Consider the following 24,516-nt stretch of genomic DNA (forward strand, 5'->3'; position numbering starts at 1 on the left):
TTGGCCTAAAAATAAAAATACAGTGCTAGGGTTGCTTAGAAAAGACCAACCTTAATCAACAGGACACCGACACGGAAGGAAGGCAAAAATATATCAAGAATAAGCAAAATCAAGAGATAACTTTATAAAAAAAATAAAATGCGTGGCAAAACAGAAAAACATTAGGTGAAACGCCAGAGGGTAATTTTATGTTAATAAAGGTATAATCCATCATGAATATACAATTTCTAGGCTCCGAATCCCTGTCTTCAAACATATCAAGCAAATACTCTTAGAAATAAGCAAACAAGCAGAAACTCATAGAACTGTGGTAAGAGCTTCAAACCCTTCTATCAAGTAGACGATGAAGATCAAGGGATTCTGAATGCAATTATTCCTGTTGGTTGAACACGTACATTTTGAACTTTGAAACAATTAGAGATACGACTGGCCTTAAAAAAAAAAAAAACAAACCAAAAAACCCACACACACAACAACAACAACCCATGAGATATTTATAGAAATGAGAAGTGAAGAACGTAGCGTCCGGAGTCAGGCTGCCGTAGTTTATAGACTCCAGCAACCCTGAGTTTTGCAACCTTGTGGATTCTGTTTCTTCACGTATGAAATCGCAGGACCCAGAGGAAAACCGACTTCAGAGCCGTTGCAGGAATGACATGAATAAACGCCTAAAAGGTGCTGAGCGTGGCGTCAGGGAACAAAAAACACAACTGCACAGAGTTGCCACTGCTGACACCAATCTCATGCCACAAATACCCCCCCCCCCCCCCCACCGTATCCGCCAAGTCAAATCACCACTACTGGTGATTTCTTCACAAAGAAAAGAAAAAAAAAACCCACATCGATTTCTTACAATTTTGAAACTCTCTCAGAAAGACGCGTGGTATTAAAAAAGAAACCAAAAGAATTCCAGAAGAGTGAGAAATAACACTTTGGTCATTTAAAAAGTAGGTTTAAACATAACAAAAATTGTAATGCTACATTTTGTAATACGGGGAAATTCAGCCAAAGCTGCCTTCCGGAAACGAATGTAACAGATGTGAAATAAACATTCAATTCTGATGGGGGGGGGGGAGGAAAGCAGAAGGAAGAAAATATAAATAGATAATATAAAATATAAATATAAATAGCTATGTAAAATATAAATATATAAAAAATATTATATATACTTAATTTAAATATAAATTTATATAAAAATATAAAATATAAATAGCTAAACAGATATTAGAATTTATATAAAACCCAAGCACTAGGTTCCTAAAGGATGTAAAGGAAGAAAGAGTAAAAGGCAAAGAAGAGGCATAAGGAAAACAAAAAAAAAACAAAAAAAAAAACAAAAAAAAAACCCAAAAAACAAAAAACAACTCCAGAGAGACAAACCCCAGGCATTTCTAAACAAAAAGGAAATTTAAGTGCATATGCACACAACGCTATGCCAATAAGTTTGAAAAGTGAAGCTTATGATCTTCTGGGAAGATATAAATTATCAAAATTAATTCAAGCACAACATAGATAAACCGACCATATGTCAACATCCAAGGAAGCATTTTAAAAAGTCATCAAAGGACTACTTTCAATCCAGCAAAAACAGTTCTAGGTTTAGATGACTTTTATAGGTGAATTTCAAGAAACAATTCCTTTGTAAATAAGTTTTTCTTAAGCATCTTTTTAAAAAAGACGGTTGTTCTAAAATTCATTTTACAAAGTTAGCTTAAACACGAAGCCAAAACCAGATGAAGGGAAGGGAGGAAGGGAGAAGGGGAGAGCGAGCGGGAAACCACAGATCATCTCAATTATGGATCTTAATCCAAAACCTAAAATAAAGTAGTAGCCAAACTCAGCAATATATGGAAGACATTCTGGTAGATTCTCAGAACCGAGTAATACACTGACATTTAAGACAGGACTTCCTTTCAAGTGAGGGGGCAAAAAAGGTTGTTCAAATATACTCACCCCCAACACTGCTGGCATGAAAAATGAAAAGAAACAATCCCCACTTCCGTCCCCAGAGAATCAGCCACATAAACATAAAATGGAATACATAAAGCCACGAGAAATGAAAGCTATATTTAAAATGTTTCCTATGGATCACTGAGTGAAAAAAAGCAGAATGCCAAACAGCAAATATAGTATCGTATTTTTATATAATTACATGCACCTCGCTATCAGGGGATGGAAGAGACACATGAGGAAGGTCACTCCCAAGACTGCTAATGCTTATTCCAGTCTACTGAGGTTTTTTCGATAAGGTTAATCCCTTTTAACCCTTTGGTGTGATTTCCTTTTTTGGAGGGTGGGCTATACAACAAACAAACACGCATCTGCTTTTTAATAGCTATTAACGAAAGAAAAAGAAAACCATTTAAGAAACTGGGTGTCTTTTGGGAGGGTCTGATACAAGCTGTCCTACGCAAGGCAGAACAGATCTTCTGGTGGGGATCACTGCGGTGTAGAAGGCACAGGGACAGACTGCAGAGATTTTGAGCTACTATTTGCTTAAGAGGCAGTTTGCCAACAACAGGAGGGGGCGTCACCACCACCACCACCAGCACCATCATCCGTGTCTGACCCTGGGCTCCTCGGGGCTGGTACTGCTTACACCCCAGACTGGACAGATCCTGGGGTCGTTTTCCCCTCAGAAGGCTGTGACGAAGATGTGTTCCGAGGATGACACCACCGAGCACTGGTGGACACCTCTTTTTTTTTTTTTAATGTTTATTTTTTGAGAGAAAGAGACAGAGACAGAGCATGAGCAGGGGAGGGGGAGGGGCAGAAGCAGAGGGAGACACAGAATCCGAAGCAGGCTCCAGGCTCCGAGCCCGATGTGGGGCTTGAACTCACGCGGTGTTCCGAGATCATGACCTGAGCCCAAGTCAGACTCTTAACCGACTGAGCCACCCAGGCGAGGTGGACACCTCTTTGCAAGTGAGATTCTAGAGCCGACAGTGCCAATGGAGTTATTTCATAAAAGCAGCCACCAAGGGAGATCCAGGTGAATATACCAAGAGCTATGTATTAGGTGCTAATCTCCAGGGTCACCTCCAGGTGACTTCAGAAGCCTTCCAGGAGGTCGAGTTGGCTGAAGACGACTCCTGGCATCTCTACTCCCCACTACGGCCTCTCCTATCCCACGGAACATACCAGAGCTCATACATCTGGTAACTTGGGTGGTCTTAATCTCAAGCCATGGTAACAGAGGATGAGGCTCTGACCCTCCAGGACGAGCTATGCATCATGTGGCAGCAGAATGACATTTACTTTGCCACTCTTCTTTGTCTACCTAGCAGGATCCCATACTCCCTAATTTACAACTCCGAAATTTGGCACTCTGTACAACAACAACAACAACAACAACAACAACAACAACAACAAAACCCTCCTATCCTATCTGGTGGCAAGACCTGGGCCCACGTGCATTCATTTGGCAGGAAAACCTGACCCGGACTGCTGTCTGTCACCTTTATTCATCTCGCCTCGTGTGAATGTTCATTAAAGTTTTTCTGCAAAAAATACTGGCACTTAATTGCAAGGTATTGCCCCAGAATTAAGGATCTCATGTAATAAAACCGTGAAATGTATGTACCGCGATATCTGTCCGGAGTGGAAAAAAAAAAAAAGAATTCCTCAGGAGTTTAAGTGAGGGATTGGGGACTCATATAATTACAGACAGTCTGTCCCCGAGAAGCTTCCTAATAAGATACCTGGAGAAAGACTATGGGCAGCTCTGGAACAAGGGAATACTTGGAATAATTCTTCCTTCCTTCCTTCCTTCCTTCCTTCCTTCCTTCCTTCCTTCCTTCCTTCCTTCCTTCCTTTTTCTTCCTTCCTTCCTTCTTCCCTCCCTTCCTGCCTCCCTTCCTCTCTTCCTTCTTTCCTTCCTTCCTTCCTTTTTCTTCCTTCCTTCCTTCCTTCCTTCCTTCCTTCCTCCCTCCCTTCCTTCCTTCCTTCCTTCCTTCCTTCCTTCCTTCCTTCCTTCCTTCCGGGGACAGTGCAAGTGGGAGAGGGACAGAGAGAGAGAGGGGGACAGAGGATCTGAAGGAGGCTCTGCAGTGACAGGGTGAGAGCAGCGAGCCCGATGTGGGGCCCGAACTCACGAACCGCGAGATCATGACCTGACCCACAGTTGGACGCTCAACGGACCGAGCCACGCAGGCGCCCCAGCACGTGCAGTAACGCTGAGGGGGAGAAGCCAGGGACTGGACTGAGAGGCAAGGAGAGAAGGAGTTCACTTGGAAGGCATGCCAGGAGAACAGAGAGGCACTCCAAGCCCCGTGGACGGTTCACAGTCCCACGTTCGACAACCAGAATCAGACAGGCTTCCCTCTAGCTCCCGACAACATACGGGGGCCGTTCCAGGTTCCACACACGGCACCTGCACATCGACATCAGGAACAGGCAGCACCTTGGCCTTTGCACTTAGTGTAAGAGAACATAAAAAGGAATTGCCAGCCATAAAAAGGTGTTGGCTGCAAGGGTCACAGCGTGGATACCGGAGGAAATACAACAATCACCATAAAGGGGAAAAACGCCGTGGAGAACAAGCCTGCCAACGCGGAAGCCATTGTGGCGATCAGAAATCTCTCCGTGCTTAATAACACACGTTCAGGGATGGATAACGGAATGGTTTTAAAGACCACGTTGAACTGTTTCCAAATCCCAAATGTCTGGCCTCTATGCAGGCTTGTGCCCTGAACTCTAGATTTTCACGTATCTCCACTGCCCACTTGAGCCTCCCACTTGGATGCAAAGTTCCCTCCTGGGCTTTGTAGCAAGGCTGCCCTGCCCACGGCTGACGTTCATGCAGCGCCTACTGTGTGCAGGTCACCGTGCCGAGGGGCGTACAAGTGTTAACCCATTCATTCCTCATCGCGGCCCCATGACATGCCCAACTTATACCTGAGGAAACTGGCGCAGGGGGCTCAGCGCTGTGCCGAAGTCGGGTAGCTCGTAAGGGACACCGGGATTTGAACTTGGGCAGTCGGTAGCAGCACCCGCCAGCCCTCCTGCTCCTCCTCTCAGGAAGGGGCGAGTCCCTTCTTCAGGCTGTTGAGACAAGGCCCTTGGCCTCATCCTTCAGCCCTCCACGCCCAACCATTCAGCATCACCTCGACTCTACCTTTAAGATGCATCCAGAATCCAACCACTTCTCATCAGCTCTTCTGCTAACCCACGGCTCTGAGCCAACGTCAGGGTCCCTTCCGGGGGTTTCTCTGCTTCTGTTCTCGCATCTCCCACTCACACCCCCAAAACAAGCCTGGTCCTAACACAGCCACCTTGAAAAGACCGACGCTTTGCACACCTAATTCAGACGATGTTCCTCTGCTCTAAAACCTGCAGCGGCTCCCCTCTCTCAGAGAATACCCAGCGTCCTTACAAGAAGCCTCCAAGGTTCCCAGGGGTCCTGACCTCTCTCACACCTCCTCCTCCCCCTGCTCAGCCAGGCCGGCTTCCCTGGCCACCCGGATACGCCTGGCACACTCCCTTTTCGGGGACTTTCCCTTGCCACGTCCCCGAAAGGGAATCTTTTCCCTGTTATCCAGATGGCACTCCCTTGTCCCTCCCTCAGATCTTTGCTACATGCCTTCCTGCCAGTGAGAGCCTTCCCTGATGACCTGTTTACTTTCCCCCGGTTTTACTGAGATATAATTGGTATAAAGCACTGAATAAGGTGTGCGGCATAACGATTTAACATATACTGTGAAGTAATTAGCACAGTAAGTTTAGTTAACATCCGTCATCTCATATAGACAGACACAAAGGAACGATGGGAAGAGAAACTTAGTTTTCCTTGCGATGAGAACTCTTAGGGCCTACTCTCTCAGCGAGTTTCAAACATGCCACACAGCAGCGTTAACGACAGTCACCGTGCTGCATAGGACACTCCCAGTACTTATGGATTATTGCCACTGGACGTTTGTGTCTTTCGATCACCTTTTTTCAGATCTCCCTCCCCCACCCCCACCTCTGGCAATCACAAACCTGATCTCTTTTTCTAGAAGTTTGTTCTTTCTCCTTTTTTTTTTTTTGGATTCCACATATATGGGAGATCGGAGAGTAATATTTGCCTTTTTCTGACTTATTTCACTTAGCATAATGCCCTCCAGGTCCATTTATGTTGTCACAAATGACAGATTTCCTACTTTTTTATGGCTAAAGAGTATATCATTGTGTGTGTGTGTGTGTGTGTGTGTGTGTGTGTGTGTGCATGAGACATTTCTTTATTCATCCACCTGTGGACACTTAACACTGCTTCATGTGTCGGCTGTTATAAATAGTGCTACTATAAACATTAAAAATGATGCTGCTATCTCTTTGAGACGGTGATTTCATTTCCTTTGGACAAATACCCAGGAGCAGAATTGCTGGACCAAAGAGTAGTGCTATTTTTACTTTTTTGAGGAACCTCCATGCTGTTTTCCAGAGTGGCTGCACCAGTTGGCATTCTCACCAACGGCGTGTAACAGTTTCCTCTTCTCCACATTCTCACCAACATTTCTTATTTCTTGTTTTGATGATAGGCATGCTAAGAGACGTAGTGGTATCTCCTTGTGGTTTTGATGTACATTTCCCTGAAGATTAGTAATTCTGAGTACCTTCTCATGTACTTGTTGGCCACTCACATAATTTCTTGGGAAAAATGTTTATTCAGGTCCTTTGCCCATTTTACATAGAATTACATATATATATGTATTTATATGTACATTTATATGTACCTATAATATATATGTATTTAAAATTATATATATTTAAAATTTACATGTATATATAAATATATATACTTAAAAGTATATATTTTAATTATATTAAATATTAATAGATTAAAAAAATACATAAATAAAAATACCCAGAAAGAGCTATTGAGTTGTATGAGCTCCTTATATATTTTTTATATTAATCAGATACACGATTTGCAAATGTTTTCTCTCATTCTGTTGGTGCCTTTTCATTTTGTTGACTGTTTCTTTTACTGTGCCTTATCACTTATTTAATATTGGACCTCTGACCTTGACTATCATACTTGCTGACCCCACGCTTAGTTTATTTCTCTCTGTTGCATTTAACATCTTATTATCATAGAGTTTAATCACTCGTTTTTTCTGTCTTCCACTCCTACCCCCTCAATCTAAGCTCTAGGCAGCAGAGAAATTTTACAATCAGTTTTGTTCATTATCGTTTCCCTAGTGACCAGAAAAACACCTGTCACACAGGAAGCTCTCAAATGCTTGCTAAATGAACGCATGAATGCAAAAGTCAAAAAAATATATATATAAAACTTCAAATCTGAGTGCAATTTTCTTATTGGGGTATTCTTTTAACAGATTCAAATTTCCAAAGACGTGATTTTCTTCTCCCATCATTGCCTGATAGAAGAAATCACAGTTGATCCAGCGTAGTTGAGTGTTAATTTTAAAAGTCTGTACTTCTATTTTTACAGGTTGGGATAGAGATCGGGGTTCTCAAAGATTCGGCCACACCGCTTAGCACTCCAGGGTATGTGGGGACTGGTCAGCTCTACCAGCGAATGGGCAGACGTTCCAAGTGCAAGAACGCAGGTACCATGAGCTGGCAATGCCGCTCCTCTCGAGCTCATCAGAGAAGTCACAAGTGATCTCTGAAATCCCAGTGTTCCAGAAAAAGTAAAATATACAGCCTAAGGGGCTGAGAGAGTCGAAACACATTTTACACTGTTTTGACTGTTTCCTAAAATAGACAAAATCCTTCCCATTAAAAAAGAAGAGAAAAAATTTTAACAGTTACATGGTGGTGGCGAAGCAACGGGTTTAAGACGGTGGCTGAAACAGGATGGTTTGTTCAGACCCAAAGATTCATCGCATTTACCAAGCAACATACTGAGGACCCATTCTTCTTGCTCTACTTTCCTTTTGAAACAGGTGGAAATCGCTATTTCGGTTACTTCCTCAACTGTTTTCGGTCAATGCCAACAAGCTCCAGGGTTGCACTGCACGACAAGACCGAGACCTACAAGACCTCAGCACAACAGAGCCGTTCAGACGAAGAAGGCTGAACGTCTGCCCTCAATGGCACACACGTATCGAGAGCAAAGCTCTCAAAGCTGATTTCACATATACACAAGCTGCTCGTCACACACGATAACAATACGATAATATTCTGTGGGGCTGTTTGTAGTTTATGAAGCTCTTTCACACATATCTGAGCCTAACGACTATGTGTAAGATGGACAGGGCATGCACTGCTGTGGTTTCGCAGATAAAAAACTGAGGAGTTTAGAGAGATTGTTCCGACCTCAGTCTGGGAGTTAAGTGACAGAGCCATTAACCACTCAAGTCCACAGCTACTTCCTTGTCTCCTTTTTCTTTTTTTAAGTTTATTTATTTATTTTGAGAAAGACAGGAAGAGTGAGTGTTGGAGGGGCAGAGAAAGATGGGGGGCGGAGAGAGAGAATCCCAAGCAGGCTCTGCACGGTCAGTGAGGAGCCCCTTGTGGGGCTGAAACTTACAAATTGTGAGATCGTGACCTGAGCTGAAACCAAGAGTCAGACACTTAATCGACTGGGCCATCCGGGCACCCCCATAGCTATTTCTACTTATTCAGACGGGGGATAGACAGTGCTGCTCAGAGAAAAATTTATGAACCGTCAAGATTCAGACTGAATTTGGATTCCAAACAGAACACTCAGGGTTTTTTTCCCTGCTTTCAATAATAGCAAAGTTCCTTGGTATAGACCAATCTGCCCACAAGAAGCAACTAGAAATGTTGGATGAAACACACCAAAAAAATCTATTTGAAGGCACTGGAGAGTTAACTAGGCAGCTGGGTGTTACAGGGCCGGGTTCCCAGAAAGAAGAGAGGCCCCCAGAGTAAGGCCAACATTCTCTGATCCCTCTTCCCCTCACGCGGCGTGAAGCCGATAGACTGGAGAAGCTAAGCAGAAGTGATGGCTTTGCAGGAGGCAAAGCAAGGTAAGTTTCTGCAGGTGTCACGGAGCTGTGGAGGCCAGAACTGCAGTTCAGGTCTCGCCAAGGAAAAAGGGGCTCTAATAACCATCGCAGGCTTCCAGGTGGAATCCCAAAGGGCTCCCTTCCAATAGCTAAAGAGAACTGGGAACTCATCAGTGTTTTACAAAAGACTGAAACCCAGCTGATGCCAGCTCAGTGCCACACCTGCCCGAGGCGATCTGCCCTTTTTCGCCTGTCACAGAGCAAAACGACATCCTCTTTGGAGGATGAAAACATCAAGGAGGCCCTTTAAATATCTCTATTATTTGTTCATACACAACAAAATAAAATAACTAAAATTAAGAATTCAGCAGATGGGCTTAAAAGCCAAATAGATATGGGAGCACCTGGGTGGCTCAGTCAGTAAAGTGTCTGACTTCCGCTCAGGCTGTGATCTCACAGTTCATGAGTTCGAGCCCTACATGAGGCTCTGTCAGCCCGGAGCCCACTTCGGATCCTCTGTCCCCTCTCTCTCACTGCACCTACCCACCCCCCACCACTCTCTCTAAAATATGAATAAACGTTAAAAAAAAAAAAAGCAAAATAGAGATAGCAAAGAATCAGTAAACCAGAAGGAAAGCCAATAAAATTACACCTAGGTTAAAGCACAAAGAATAGAAAAGGATAAATAAAATGGAAAAGAGCACAAGAGGGACACAGGACATGCTGAAACCTCTAACAAAGATGTATTTAGGGCCCAGAGGGAGACAGGAGAGAAAATGGGGCACAAGAGAAGCTTGCCAAAGACAGGAAGCAACAGATTCAGGAAATCTACAAACCCAAACAGGTTCAATACAAAGAAGACACTTAGGCACATTTCAGCGAAATTTCTGAAAACCAAAGACAAAGAGAAGTATCTTTAAGGAAGCCAGAGGAAAAAGCTAAAATGCCTTCAAAAATGCTACAGTAAGATCAACAGTTGATGTTTTACCAGAAACAATGGAAGCCCGAAGACCACAGAATGACTATAGAAAAGTTGCCCAAGCTTCGGTCAACCTGGAATTCTAAATTCGATGAAAATACTTTTCAAAAGTAAAAGTGAAGTAAAGGGCAAACCTATTATGAGACAATAAAGGGAGAGAATTCATTGCCAGAAAACTGGCACTAAGAGAAATACTAATAGTTCTCAGACAGATGAAAAACGGTCCCAGGAGGAAAAGTGAAAATTATAAGAAATAAGGAAAAAACATAAATACGGGAATAAATCAAAAGGATATTTACTACACAAAACGCCAGAAGATGTCCTGTGGAGTTTACACACAGAGAGAATTAGACCATATGGCAATAAAGAGTGTCAAAGAGGGTAGGAGAGCTAATGGGGCCAAGTGCTATGAGGTCTGTGCATTATTCAGGAAATAATAAAATTATTCATTTATATTAGACTCTCATAAGTGAAGAATGCAACAAGCTAACAAAGAGAGAAATAATTAATCTAAAAGAAGCAGGAAAGAGGAGGAAAAGGAACACAAAACGTGGCATAAATAGAACATTGACAGAGATGCCAGTGTTAAACCCAAATACATCAGAAACTGCACTAAATGTAAATGGAGTAAATATTCTAATTAAAAGACAAGATTGTTGGGGCGCCTGGGTGGCTCAGTAGGTTGGGCATCCAACTTCGACCCAGGTCATGATTTCTCGGTTCGTGGGTTTGAGCTCTGCGTCAGGGCTCTGTGCTAACAGCTCAGAGCCTGGAGCCTGCTTGAGATTCTGTGTCTCCCTCTTTCTCTGCCCCTCCCCTGCTTGCGCTCTCGCTCTCTAAAAATATGAATAAACACTAAAAAAATTTTTAAAAAGGACAAGATTGCCCTTCCCGGACCACCCAGTGGACTGGACTACGCCACTGTCCATTAGCCACCACCTCTCCCCCTGCACTGTGAGCTCCTCAAGCACCGAGAGGACCTTTGTGCACACCGCTGTATTCCCAGGATGCTGGTGGAAAGGGGACCGAAGAAGAAAGAAACAAAATTATGTTACTCATTTAGGACCATCCGTCTCTGCCCAAACTATAAGCCAGAGTCCCAGCCGGGGCAAACTGAGCCACACGTGTGCACAGGCACTCAGGGATTGAGCTTTCAAAATGTTTGCTGCTGATCTTTTTACGAGAAGGCCTCCACCAGGCCCCTCGGAGCTGCTCACACAAGGCACAGACAGCGTCCACTGTCTTTGCCTTATATCGTCTCCCAGTCCGGGGCATTCTTTGTTTTAGATGCAGAGGAGGCTTCAAATGGTCAAAAAGGGGAACGGATAAGGGGAAAAAGAAGAGTAGCCTGTTGCCGGAACTGGTTTTTATAAAAACACTACAAATAAAAGCAAGCAAAACAAACACAGAACACAACAGGCTGGTGAACGGTGGCGAGGCCGTGGCCGGGATTGCGCGCGTCAGGCGCAGGTCAGGCCGTGGGATGGGGCAGCGGGGGGCCCGTGAGAGCAGAGAGCCTGGAGGCCGGCCGCCTGCGACTGTCCAGGTGGCACGCAGGTCCCCCCCGCCCCCCGGGGAACAGAAACAGAGCACACTCTTCTATCACCTTCCCGCGGAGAACTGACGTCAGAAAGACAGAAGCAGAAACCTTGCTTCTTCTCAACCTCCCAGGATTCCACCAGCAATGGCAGTGGCCAATCGGGATCGATTGCTTTTTAGGTACTTTCGGGCCTCGTGCCTGAAGACCAGGCGTGGGAAAGCCACCTGCCGAGGGCGAGGGCGAGGCGGCACGCTGTCAGCGACTCTGCTTCCCGTGGGGGCGAGGCTCCTGGGCTCTCTGGAGGCGGGCTCTCCATTCCCCCCCACTTCTGGAGACTGGCGGATGATGTCATCAGGAGAAGGATCTCCCCACCCACCTCGCAGGAGTGCCAGCAGATTAAATAAAATCAATGCACATAAAAGGCTGAGCGCAGGTCATGACACTGATAAAACGTCCCAATAAATATTTTGTTGCCGTTACTATGCAACAGAGCTTAAAGCCTCGCTGTTGTGCCGCAGCCAAACCCCCTCTGCCCCACCGGCCACAAATGCCCGCGAGGCCACCTGAAACTCAGAGGGAGCTGGGGGGCCCCTGCGTAGAGAAGCACCTGTCTCCTGTCCCAGGACCCTGCCGGTGGGACACAGGAAGGTGACTTGGGTCTGCCAAAGCAGGTCTGAGCCCCGCTGAGCTGCCGAGGGAGCAGATCAGCTCTGTCCCAGAGCAGCCGCCACAAAAGAGGGTCAGCTGCTCATGCATGTTTGTAAGATGCCACTTTTATAAGAAAAATGTGAAATGAAAACAAAGCCCCGGGCCCCAAGAGACCCCCACCCCCCCAACTCAGGAGAAGCCAGACTCCTCCGGAGCCACACTCCTCTCCTCTTGTTTCCCCGGATCTTCTGCTCTCCTAAAAACCAAACTCTGTGTCCCCCTAACATAACGGCCCACACCAAAGCCTCACTCCGGGCAGCTGAGTTGACATAGAAAACTTTTTCTTGGCTTTCACGGTGTTTACCCTCACTGAGTAACAATGAAAAGTTGGATTGTATCTTTCCCCACAACCCTTAATCCCGATTAGCTACTCTTAAAACCACTGACATCAACGCGGACACTCCAGCCAGACTAAACAGCCCAGTCGGTTACTTCAATGCCTGCCCTCGTGTTGAAAGGTTTCTAAAAAATAAAAGTAGGAAAGAAAGAAAAGAATGGCCCCTCGAGAGTCCTCCTCTCTGGGTTTGGGCTGCATTACAGCTAGACGTTTAAGAAACTGGTTCAAAACACAGCCCTTGGGTGATTATCCTGAACGGAACAAAACCAAACCTTACGAGTAACCCCAAATTTACAGACAGAGTAAACACAGTGTTCCCTTGATTTCAAGGCTGCCATGAGGTGTGCACCTTGGACAAACTTCTCGATCCTTTATGGGATGCAGTTGAGATCACCGGTGGTCAGGAGCAGTGTTTGAGTTTTAGACGCAAAAATGTTTCAAAACCCTTCATTTTTAATTTAGTGATCAAAAAAAAGAGGGGGGGGTAGCACAGAGAGCAACTTGCTAGAAATTCAACTTTTGACACCTGAACAAAATCTGCCCTTTTATCAAGCGGTTCTCATTTTTAAGGGACTTGGATAAATAAATGGAAAGGAATGGTGTGCGGCTGACAGGGAAAAGAAGAAAACAAGGGAATAAGGCTTTCCCCCCTAAAGGTTTGTTTGATTTTACTTATATATACAATTTTTTTTCAACGTTTTTTATTTATTTTTGGGACAGAGAGAGACAGAGCATGAGTGGGGCAGAGAGAGAGGGAGACACAGAATCGGAAACAGGCTCCAGGCTCTGAGCCATCAGCCCAGAGCCCGACGCGGGGCTCGAACTCACGGACCGCGAGATCGTGACCTGGCTGAAGTCGGACGCTTAACCGACTGCGCCACCCAGGCGCCCCTATACACAGTTTTAAAGCAAACCAGCTCCAGCTTTCCCCAGCAGACAGAACGATACTCTATATAAACTCCTTGGGTTGCGCCTGATTCCTGTACTTGACTTTCGCGTCAGATGCATTTCTGGGCAAACAGAACAAAATACACACGCGTGTGTGCGCACGCACTAACAAAAAACAGTGAAAAACTCTTCTGAGTTGGACTCGGGAGGGGCTTTAACACACCCCTCCTCACCCCTACTCTAACAGGGTAACAAGAGTACTCCTCCCCTGGGGCCTCAGCACCCAGAGGACACAGTCAGCGGTCGACCATGTTGGACTGTACTCCAAGTGTTGGCCTTGGCTCTAATTCACAGCTGAATTTCAATGGCGGTCTTTGGGCCTCTCCTCCTTTCTATGTTCGTTGCCCTGGGGGGGTGATGTCCATTTTATAGTTCTAAATGCCACCTGTATACTGACCATTTCCAAGTTTACATTCCCACTAAGACCTTTCTGCTGAACACCAGACGCATATCCAATCACAATGTACCTTGGACTTAACATGTCCAAACGTTAACTGCTGATGTGTCCCCCGCACCCGCTCCACTCAGCCCCCTCATCTCAGTTAAGGCGACCCATCTCTTCCCTTGTTTTAGCCATACATCCTGGAGCTCTGCTTCATGGCGTATCACACCCCTCATCGGACCCACTGCCACATCCTGTTGGCTCCCCCTTCCATACATATCTATGTCTGTCCAACGCTGTTCTGTATGATCTTTTGCCCGGGCACTAACAACAGCTTCCCAAAGGTGGGAAGGGAAAGACCTAAATAGTCGGAAAAAGCATTTTCAAAATTTCCATTGGTCTTTAATTTGCTTTTAGCCTTGGTAATTTATTTGAGATTTCAAATAAAATTAAATGAAGTTGGGGGGGCGCCTGGGTGGCTCAATCGGTTGAGCGTCTGACTTTGGCTCAGGTCATGATCTCGCGGTCTGTGAGTTCGAGCCCCGCGTCGGGCTCTGTGCTGACAGCTCGGAGCCCGGAGCCTGCTTCCGATTCTGCGTCTCCCTCTCTCTCTGCCCCTCCCCTGCTCATGCTTTGTCTCTCTCTCTCTGTCTCTCTCAAAAATAAATAGATATTAAAAAAAATTTAAATGAAGTAGGGGAATTTTTTTTTTTTTTTGAGTGGGCAACTGTACTGTTAAGACTAGGACGGGCTCCTATTTTCTAATTTCTAAGGCTTATTAGAATAAGCCAACATTTCCTGTATGTCAGATCTAGGATTTCACTCCTGACAAGCTTTTCTAGGCTACTTGCTTCTATGTATGTATTTTTTTTTCGGGGGGCAGGGGGGGCCAGTACATTTTATATACTTAAAAAAGGTAAATAAAACATTGCCCAAATATGTGAAGTTTTGTTTTGTTTTGGTTTTGTTTTTGCAAGGCTCTGAACACCTGATGCCTTGTATCTATCCCAAAGGACAGGAAATAAAGAGTGGGATGTAATTGCATTGCTTTTCAGTCCTGGAAGAATGTAAACACGTTATGTTTATGTGGGGTTCATCATGGGGTTCATATGATCTATACTGCTAAAAATCTCCACTGCTAAAAATCTCCCTTATTCTTTTTATGACTCTTAGTATCACTGATGACTTAGTAGGCACTCACCATATGTGCTGAGCAATACATTCACTCAACAAATATTTACTGAATTTCCTGAATGCCGTCAGTCGTCCAATAACGATCCTGGCAGCAGTATCTCACTATTCTAATGGGTAAAGACAGATGAACATGTAAATAAGTAAGACATATGGTGTGTGGGTGGTGATAAGAATTATGGAGAAAATCAAGGGTGGGGGCCAGGCGGCTGCACTCCTCGGGGAGGTGGTCGAGGTCAAGGGCCGCCTCGCTGAGGGTGCCTCTGAACAAAATCTCAAGGGAGGAGAAACCAGCACCTTGTAGACAACGTGTTTCTCCTCATGGTAACCAGAGGTGATCGTGTGCCATCATCTACAAATGCTACCGGCCACAGGATTAAGGACTGGAGGGTCTGGGATCGTGACCAAGATCTACATGACTCCAAAAACCTTGTTCTTAATGAACCACGTGCATGGCTTTCAGATTCATCACACAGGAAGGCTGAATTCAAACGTGTCCATAATCCTAGACGAAGGGAGAGACGGTGAGACGGGGAAAAAAAAACAAAAACAAAAACAAAAACAAAACAAACCCAACAAAACAAAACAAAACAAAACATTTATGTAGAAGGTCAAACGCTTTAATAGTTCTCAATGAGAGGTATGGTGGAGGTCGGGGGAGATTCACAGAGGCAGCTTGATCTCCTTAACCTGACATTCAGTATGCGCTTACGCTCCGAGGACAGCACATTGGCTCAGTTTCAGGCATCTGACTGACTTGGGGAGACATTAATTTAGCCAAAGTCAAACCAACACGGAAGGCATCCCAGCTGTTCCTTTAACACATGCAAATGAAAATGCCACTGTCGCTGGCACTAAAATTAAACTCACCTCTAACACATCCCACCATGGGAGGAATAGTCAAACATCTGCTTGGACAAACTCGTATTTCAAAAACTGGGGAAAAAAAAAGCTATATACGCACATATATTTAATTTGGGGGACTTTGAAGCCCACACACTGATGAGCCATCACAAAGACACTACTTTCTCTCAGCTCTAAGGAAAAGTCACAGCCGAAAAACCACTCACAACCCAACGGTGCAGTGACACTCACACCGTCTCATGGAGATGTGATTCGAAGCAGTTGATTCAAAGCACCAGGTAAGGTTTCTGAGCCAGATTCTGCTGGAACATCAACCACGCTCTTGAGTTTAGGCCAAGCCCCTCTTAAAAGCCACAGTGCCCCTTTCTGGCCTTAAGTCCGCTGCTCCTAATCACTGGGCAGGTTTTTAACAAAGGGGGACCCTCCCCTCCCTCTCCGTGCAATGAAGACAACCTTTGTGTCCAGAGTCTGACTCTCAAGGACCATGTAAGTGCCCCCAAGGAGCGCTTCGCACAGGCGGGGTGCAGACAGTCTGGTTAGCCTGGGGATGGGGGGGGTGGGGACACCGGCACTCGTGACCTCTCCCCAGAGATGCAGGCATGTGCATACACACTGCTCCAGGACTCGCAGGGTCCCAGAGCCTCCGTGTGGGCTCCCTGGGGTCCGTGGATCCCAGGTCAGCAAACCTTTTTAGATAGGCTGTTCCACAGCTAACCCTGCTGAATTTAATCGGGAGCACAGCCTAAAGACTGAACAAAGCTGCCTGTGAAAAAAAAAATGAATGGATTATAGGAGACATTAAACAAAGACCATCTCCTGGACTGGATTTAGAAAAACGGTAAGATTCTTAATATTATGTATCACATATAATTATATATCCGCCGTATGTTTCATATATTAAATCTCTCTCTCTCTCTCTCTCTCTCTCTCTTTCTCTCTCTGATGCACACACACACATACACACACACACACACACACACACACTGCGCACTTAACTCCTTGGTCCAAAAGTCCTGTAAATTTGCCTGCTTATGAGCTGCTGTGGGAGCACAGAGCTGTCTAGAACACGCACACACAATAAAACAAACACGCGAAAAGACTGTTAAGCAAAGGGAGTGATAACCTGGCAGCTAAATGGTTAACCGACACCGTTAAGTCAAGTTCCCCTGAAAGCAGAAGAGGAAAACACCCTTTCCGTGCATGCTACTAATTTACAAAATCAAGCCAAACTAAGAAGTGTTCACGTGTAAGGTAGCTGACTGTCGTCCCTCGCCAGCTTACCCTCCTCTCAGTCCCTGGGACACACACGCAGGGCGATCCGATCGCTGATGGGCTCTCTGGAAGCCCAGCACTGCCTGTCACGGCCTTGCCCCTGTCCTTCTTTCTGGATGCCTCCAGCTCAGGACTCCCCCCTCCTTCGGGCGTTTCCTGACCTTCCCACCTCCTGGGGGCCCTGGCCGCACTGCTTTAGAGCAGACTGTCCAAGCCCTGGGGTACCACCCCCCTTGCTTCCTGGTGCACCTGTTACCCACCCCACCCCACCCCGCCCCATCCCCAGCCAGAACGGGACTGGGGCCAGAGACTCTTCTGTCTGGAATCCCAGGACCCGAACACAGTGTCTGAGTCGCAGTGGATGTGTCATCCATGACGATGAATGACTCCCTAAGTAACCCGGTGAGCAGGAACGCCTACCAAACAGCCAGGAAACAGCTGTCCTCCAAATACAACTCTTTATTTTTTAACAATCTGCAACAAGCCCAACCCCCGCAATGATCTCCATGTGACCAGCCTCCCAGTCAGAGCTTCTTACCAGCAAGGCTGAGAGGCGTAGCGGCAGTGAGGCCTGACAGTAAGCGGTGACAAACTCACGTTAGAATGCCTGGAGACCTCATCAGCCGAGCCCGATGAACCCCGGAGTGCCCTCTGCCCTCGGGTCCCAGATCCCTGAAGAGTCAAGAGAAGGACGTAGTCCTCCTCTGTCTCTGTGTTTCAGCTCAGTTTCACATCTGCCCTGCCGGGGTTGTTCCTTTCGCCTTTCCGGTCTCTAGAACATTTCTGAGTTAAGCTGTCCTAATAGATCAAGAATTCCGATTTCCTTCCTTCCGACAACGCTACGAACTATGGCAAATTACGCGTGTTTGGGAAGGGGTTTGAGAGATGACATGCCCTTCTCGTGCTGACCCCCCCCCTCCCCTCTGGCCAGCCACCCACGGCCTCTCGATACTGCCTTGGGGGATCCGAAAGACTAGAATCCCATCCCCAGCGGGCCTGTCTCTTCCAGGGAGTGGAGCCCCAATGCCGTATGCCTTTTCCGAGTTTTACCGCCCCGTAGAGACACGACGCGCGTTCAGTCTCCCAGAGTAAAAGAAAGATGCTGCGTCGTGGTCAGAGCTACTTACCAGGTGTGGGAAAGCAAGCGGAGGCCCCAGGCCGACACACAGCTTAGTACTTACTGGTCATGTCTGGTGTCCGGGATGGCTCTGTCCATCCGCAGCTTATCGCTTTCCACTTGGTTGAATTTGTTGCGGGCGTAGGGGTCCTGCCCGGAGCGGACCATTGTCCCTCCGACGTAGGCTTCCTGGTTAAAGTCCCGCCACCGCACTTTTCCTGAGAGAAAGAGCAGACAGAGGGTGTGGGACGAGGGGAAAATGAGAGCGGAGGCCAGCAGACGCCACGTGAACGGTGTTACCAGAAGCCCACGGCTTCCTCTGATGGCAGTTTTCGTCCACAAACTAGCTGAAAACAGCCCAAGCAAGCATCGTCACGTGCCCAGATTGGAAAGCCGGATGCTGACGGTTTGCAACGAGACTCGGACCTCCTGTGCTGTCTAGTGAGCGATATTCTGTGCCAGCCAAGGTATCCGTAAGCATGGTTCCGCACACACTTGGTAAGAAAGGAGATTGCTACCTGCTTGTTGCACCTTTCCAGGGATTACGGTAAGGCCCAGAAGCATCCCAGATACGGTGAAAGAGATAACGTCCAAATTACACGCAAGGTTCTCCTGTCGAGTCACATCGGGTGACACGAAAGTAAGCGTTTAAACGTGACATGACAAAGAACAGGCGATCCCCACATCCCTCGGTGAGACGCTTCTCAGGGCTTCTTCTCGAAGCTGCTGCCACGTCTGACCCCACGAGGAGGTGAGAGGAACCAATCCTAGCACGGACACCTTCTAGCACACGTTTCAAGAGGGAATGGGGGCCAAGGTGACCTGTCCATGCGTGGGTCAGCCCTGACTCGTGATCGGATTAGTTGCTGCCACTCTAGAAGGTCAAGCATGAGGTTCTCCAAGAACACGACAGCGGAGTGGGGAGTTTGTACTGGGACCTGGGGTAGGGGCAGTACTGGCTGTAGCTGGATCTAGAGGAAAGAGCACTGTAGGCTGGGGCGAGGCTGGGCAGGTCTGGGCATCATGAAGGCAGACCCAGAGACACAGCAAAGGCATCAGTGCTCAGAGGGAAAGACAGAAGGAAAGACCGACTCCAGGCAGAGAGAATATTCAGGACTTGAAGTTCGCCCTGGCTTTTAGACCCCTGTCTACCGCTTGCTATCTTTATGATCTTGGGCAGGTTTTTTTTTTTTATTTTATTCTTTGAAAAAAGAGTTTCCTAAAGATCAATGAACTTAAAAACAATGAAAAAAGGTTTTTCGTGAGGACTGAATGGCCTACTGTGTGCCAGTTTGGTAGGTGTAGCAAACTTGAACCAAACTCAAAAAAAAAAAAAAAAAGAATAAGAAACCTGTCCCCAGGAAGCTTATGAAATTCCCAATGGTCACAGTGCTGTGAAGAAAAGGCATTAAGGGGCAAATAGTTCTGGGGTCGTTTTCTGTGGGGTGTCTGATAGGGGCTCTAATGTCCGAGTAGACACCCAGACAAAGGGAGGGAGTGGGCCACGGAGCCCTCTGGGAACAGCATAGGAAAATGCTCAGGGAACTGCGGTGCAAAGGCCCTGGGGTGGCAGTGAACTACCTTACCCCATTCAGGACCGGCCAGGAAGCCAGTTTAGCAAAGAGTGAGGTGCTGGCCAGAGACGTGAGAGCAGGCCTGTTGACAGCTACCCACAACAGGCACATGTGTGCAGGCCACAGGTCTTCTGCCTCCTGTCAAACGCTAGGCTGTTCAGTTAAACTCAACAATACCTACATGCGTGCTTTTCCAACATGGATCTCTCCGCGTCCAACAAAGGCACGTCCCATTTCTTTCTCTAGTTCAGAGATGAGGAAACTGAGATTCGGTTACATGAGATCTGTTCAAGGCCATAGAGTAAATTTTCTATCCACAAGCTCATCTGTTTCTTGCTGCGATTGTCCCGCGAGGTCAGAACCCCCATCTCATCACAGCTGGTTGCTGGGGAAATGATGCTTGGGGTCACAGAGGTCCGCTCTCTCAAATGGAAAAGCAGTTTCAAAACTCACGAGCTCCCTGGCTATGACGACGCCGTGCCCCCGAAAAATGTCTGGTTAGGTTATGGGAGCTGGCCAGAGTGTCAGCGTTTTCTCCTGCCTCAAATAAAACGTTTCCAAAACACCTTTTTGGAAACATGTTTTTCATGCTAGGGCAACCCTGGAAATACTTCTGGATCCTCCTCTCTCCCCACCTTTCTGCCTTCACCCTCACAGACTCTTGAGGATAGGGAAGAAAAAAACCACCCATCTGTGCTTGGACTAACACAAATCAGAGCCTCAGCTAAGATCTATATCTGCAGTACTTACTACGGAATCCAAATGAGCTGGTTCCAACTAATGTGTAAAGGCCTGAATATTCGTTACTACCACAAGGAACCAGGAACCGTGGAGCCCCAGCCACAACCAGAGAAGGGACCGTCACCCAAGAGAAGTTCTGTCTGTCACTCTGCTTATGCTCTCCGTGACCCTCACCGGGAGCGCTGGGGACAGTAAGAAGGGAGTCAGCTTACTCCTGGCCTGTGTGGGGCAAGGCTTCTGCTGAGTTCCTGGGGCTTCAATCCCACCTACAGATCTCCTTGTAATAGAAAACCTTCCCCCCTTCTAGAAAAGACATGAGGACAGCAGCGGGTTTTATGGGGTTCCTGATGTCGGGTGACTGTGGGGACTTGGCCCCAAGCCATTGGTGTATACGAAGTGTGGACTATATGCTAGGCATTGTGCTGGCTCCTGCAGATACAGTGAGCAAAAACAGACCTGATGCCTGCCCAGCGGAGGTCATGTTCTAGGAGATGGAGGGAGACAGATAATAATAAAATGACTATACCAATCACTGTCTCATGAACAACTGAGCTAGGTGTTCTGATACTAAGAAATGTAGTTCTACGGAGGCACCTAACAGAGGAAACCGATGTAGACAGGGGGAGTAGGGAAGGCTTCCCCCGGGGACGGAATATTTGAACTGAGAATTGAAGAATGAGTAGGAGTGATGTAGGAGAAGCCATCCTCCAAAGACTGCAGGAACCCCCTCTGAAGCAGCCCACAGTGACTCCTTCCGACTTGGGAACATCTTCCACAGGACCCTTGTGGACTCTGCCTTGCCTTGGGACAATTTTCCCAAGGCATGCGACCATTTTACTGGAGACAGGTTATAACTGGTTTTTCTGTCTTGGAAGTTCAGCAATATGTCAGAATACGGCAGGGACTCTCAAACACGTTTGACTATGACACACATTTTATATCATGTCCCCGACACATGAACACACATACGTAGGCACACAATTGAAATGAAGGTTTCAGCCTTCCTCTGTGTGAACAGATGGATCTATTTGACCTGTTTTTCTTATGTGGGTGCAGCACCACAGAAGTGGCTTCATGCTCGAATAATGGGTCACACCCCATAATCTGAAAACCACTGGGCTAAAGAATAGAAATTAGTTCTGTATTATATAGAATTCCTAGGGCTGGAGCCACCCAAAGAGCAGAGGCAGGAAAGAGAGAGCATGGCTCTCAGAGGGCATGCGTGCCCCATCCCAACCCGGGCATTAGGGGAAGCAGCCAGATGCAGAGACAACGGAACAGGCTGGGCCTCAGTTACAGGTTGGAGAGAAACAGTCAAAACAACAGGTACAATGTCTGAAGAGCCTGACTTTTAAAAAATGCCATTCATAAATCATCGTGTACTTCTTTCACTGTAAAATTTTTAGAAAGTGCATTGGAAATTAAGAGCTTTAGAAAACAAACAAACAAAAAATACACGAACACCTACAGACAGTGAACTTGGCTAGCTAGGCAGAAGCAGAGGCCATGAAATACCCCAAAGATATAAAACTGTACAAGAAAAGACGGTGCCTGGGTGGCTCTGTCAGTTGAGCATCTGACTCTTGATTTCAGCTCAGGTCATGATCCCAAAGTCGTGGGATCGAGCCCCGCGTCGGGCTCTGTGATGAGTGTGGAGCCTGCTTAAGATTCTCCTTCTCTCTCTCTCTCTCTCTCTCCCACTCCACCCTGTCCCCTGCTAGTGCTTTCTTGCTCTCTCTCTCAAATTAAAAAAAAATTTTTTTTAATTAAAAAAAAAAAACCAAAACTTTGCAGGAGAAGCCAGAAAGCAGCTCCATCACCAAAGACCATAGAAAACCACCTGCGATTAAAGAACACACGAGGAGAAAGTGGGCATTATCCTAAGAACGCCTGGGAAAATTGTTTGCTTATTAAATGAGTTATGAGAGTATTTAAGAAGAAATTGATTTCTGGACGACAGACAGATTCTCTGAGAAGGAGGAGCCGAGCGGCCCCATGAGTGTGGAAACCTAGGCTTCTGTCAAACAGACTCTTCCCAAAGATTCCTGCGCGGGCGGGACAAGCCACCTGTCTGCGACCTCGCGCTGACTTATGGGGCTGGGTGAGGATCCCCACCCGATTCCAGATTCCAGCCCTCTGGCAGCCTCCCTGGGTCCCCCGTTCCCCTCTGTGAACAGCACAGCCGGCTCAAGCCTTCCCTGTCCTTCAAGGTCAAGCTCCTCTGAGAAGTAGGATCTTTGGATCTGCCCCACCCCCAATGCCTGCCACAGGCACACCCCCTCCCCTCCCCTCCCCTCCCCTCCCCTCCCCTCCCCTCCCCTCCCCTCCCAGCTGGACTGGGAAAGAGTTCCTCACCCGAGAGCCAAACCCCCTGTTTTGCTGCTAGTTCTTACCCACAGACGCCAGCACGGGACGCACACCGCATGCACGAAGACTGGCCACCCCTACAGGTGCTCTCCACCTGGGTCCAAAGCACCTGAGACTGATCCTAAAAAAGCACCCCAAATCCTGCACGCTGCTCGGAGGAACCCAGCCTCAAAACGGCTCTCAGGCGTGGCATCGCGGTGCGGACACCCGCATCTGAGAAGCGCTCTCCGCCTGTGCTGGACAGCGGCTTTTCTGTTCGTCTGGCTGACGGCGCTGCCCTCTGGAGCCTGCTGGTCAGATCACGGGTCCCGGTGCAGAGAAGCTGAGGACGCGGGGTTAACAGTGGTCCCATGCCAACCCCCGGGACGGATGGGGCTTGGAGGCCCACAGCCAGCGTTCACGGAACACAGGCTGAGGAGCAGGGACCCAGGGGTGAGTTCAGCTCACCCACCCATCCTGAGCCTCTAGTCTGTATGCAATCAGAACATTCTGCCTCTGAAGTTGTTACGAAAAATGATAGTGATGACAGCGATAATAATTCCTAAGCCACTGACGACTGACCGTCCAAAATGAACTGGCTTAGTAGGTGGAACCGGCTAAACACAAACACAATTACCTCCACTTTGCGGGTGTGGCCGCCTCACTTGGGAGGGTCGCCAGGAGCTGCTGAGCCCGTCCAGCCCCTCCAGGGGGGTGTCCCGCCTCTGCAGCTGACCCTGAGAAATGAGTGGGAAGCACTGCAGGGGGATCCTCGTCTGCCAAGGTTCCCGTGGGCACCTGCCCAGGTGAGCACAGGCCGGAATGTGCAGGCCAACAGAGTCCACACCTCCCTGCTGCCCACGAGCACCTTCTGCCTCTGATCTTAGGGAGAAGGGGGCCCGTGGCCAAGTTCATCTAAGTCAGGGCCTCTATCCTTCCATCCCCATCTGCTGTGCCCAGGAAACACGTGGCGAAAATAATAAACACAGTGTTGTTCTCCGCTTGCTTCAGGCAGGGGAACCATGTTGATACCATCACATTTCAAAGGTGGGGCAGGGGAGAGGGGAGAGAAGCATGGCTGTTAGTGACAGGAAGAAGAGTCAGGAACACGGAAGTTCTGGCGGCCTATTCTCAGATCATACTTGTTTTACTGTCGGTCACGTCGTGATCGGCGAGGCCCCTCGGTGTCTCACTTGAGTGGCTTCGGAATTTCTTAGGGGGGATATCCCAGGGGCGTAGGCAGGAAGTACAGTGCTGAGCAGCTTATCTTCCATTCCTCGGGGTGCCCCCCCGTCCTGCCCCCTCCCCACCCTGAGGCCAGCTGCAGACGGAGATGCCACCCTTCTGCCCAGAAGGGGAAGGGGAGGGAGGGAGAGGGTCTCCCTGTGAAGGCCATGTGTGCGTGGGACAGGGTGGGGTGGGTTTCCCGTGGAGCCCCAGAACCCATGCTGTCACATCTTATGGCTGGAAGATTCTATTTTTTTTCTTGAGAGAGAGAGAGAGAGAGAGAGAGAGAGAGAGAGAGAACACTCGAGTGGGAGAGATGGGCAGAGAGATAGAGAGAGAATCCCAAGGAGATTCCACACTAAGTGTGGA

The 24,516-nt window shown here is 47.5% G+C and overlaps 1 protein-coding gene across 3 annotated transcripts in view; it reads right to left on the bottom strand.

The window, feature by feature from the left end:
• The window catches only part of GALNT2 (polypeptide N-acetylgalactosaminyltransferase 2), a 193,696-nt gene that overhangs the window by 51,626 nt on the left and 117,554 nt on the right, over positions 1-24,516 (bottom strand). For all 3 annotated transcript variants that reach the window (XM_023240434.2, XM_045039959.1, XM_006937791.5), the window contains exon 3: positions 18,324-18,477. In XM_023240434.2, coding sequence (XP_023096202.1) covers positions 18,324-18,477 — 154 coding nt within the window. The remainder of the gene's footprint in view (positions 1-18,323; positions 18,478-24,516) is intronic.

This window comes from Felis catus, chromosome D2, assembly GCF_018350175.1.
Source record: "Felis catus isolate Fca126 chromosome D2, F.catus_Fca126_mat1.0, whole genome shotgun sequence".
Classification (NCBI taxonomy): Eukaryota; Metazoa; Chordata; class Mammalia; order Carnivora; family Felidae; genus Felis; species Felis catus.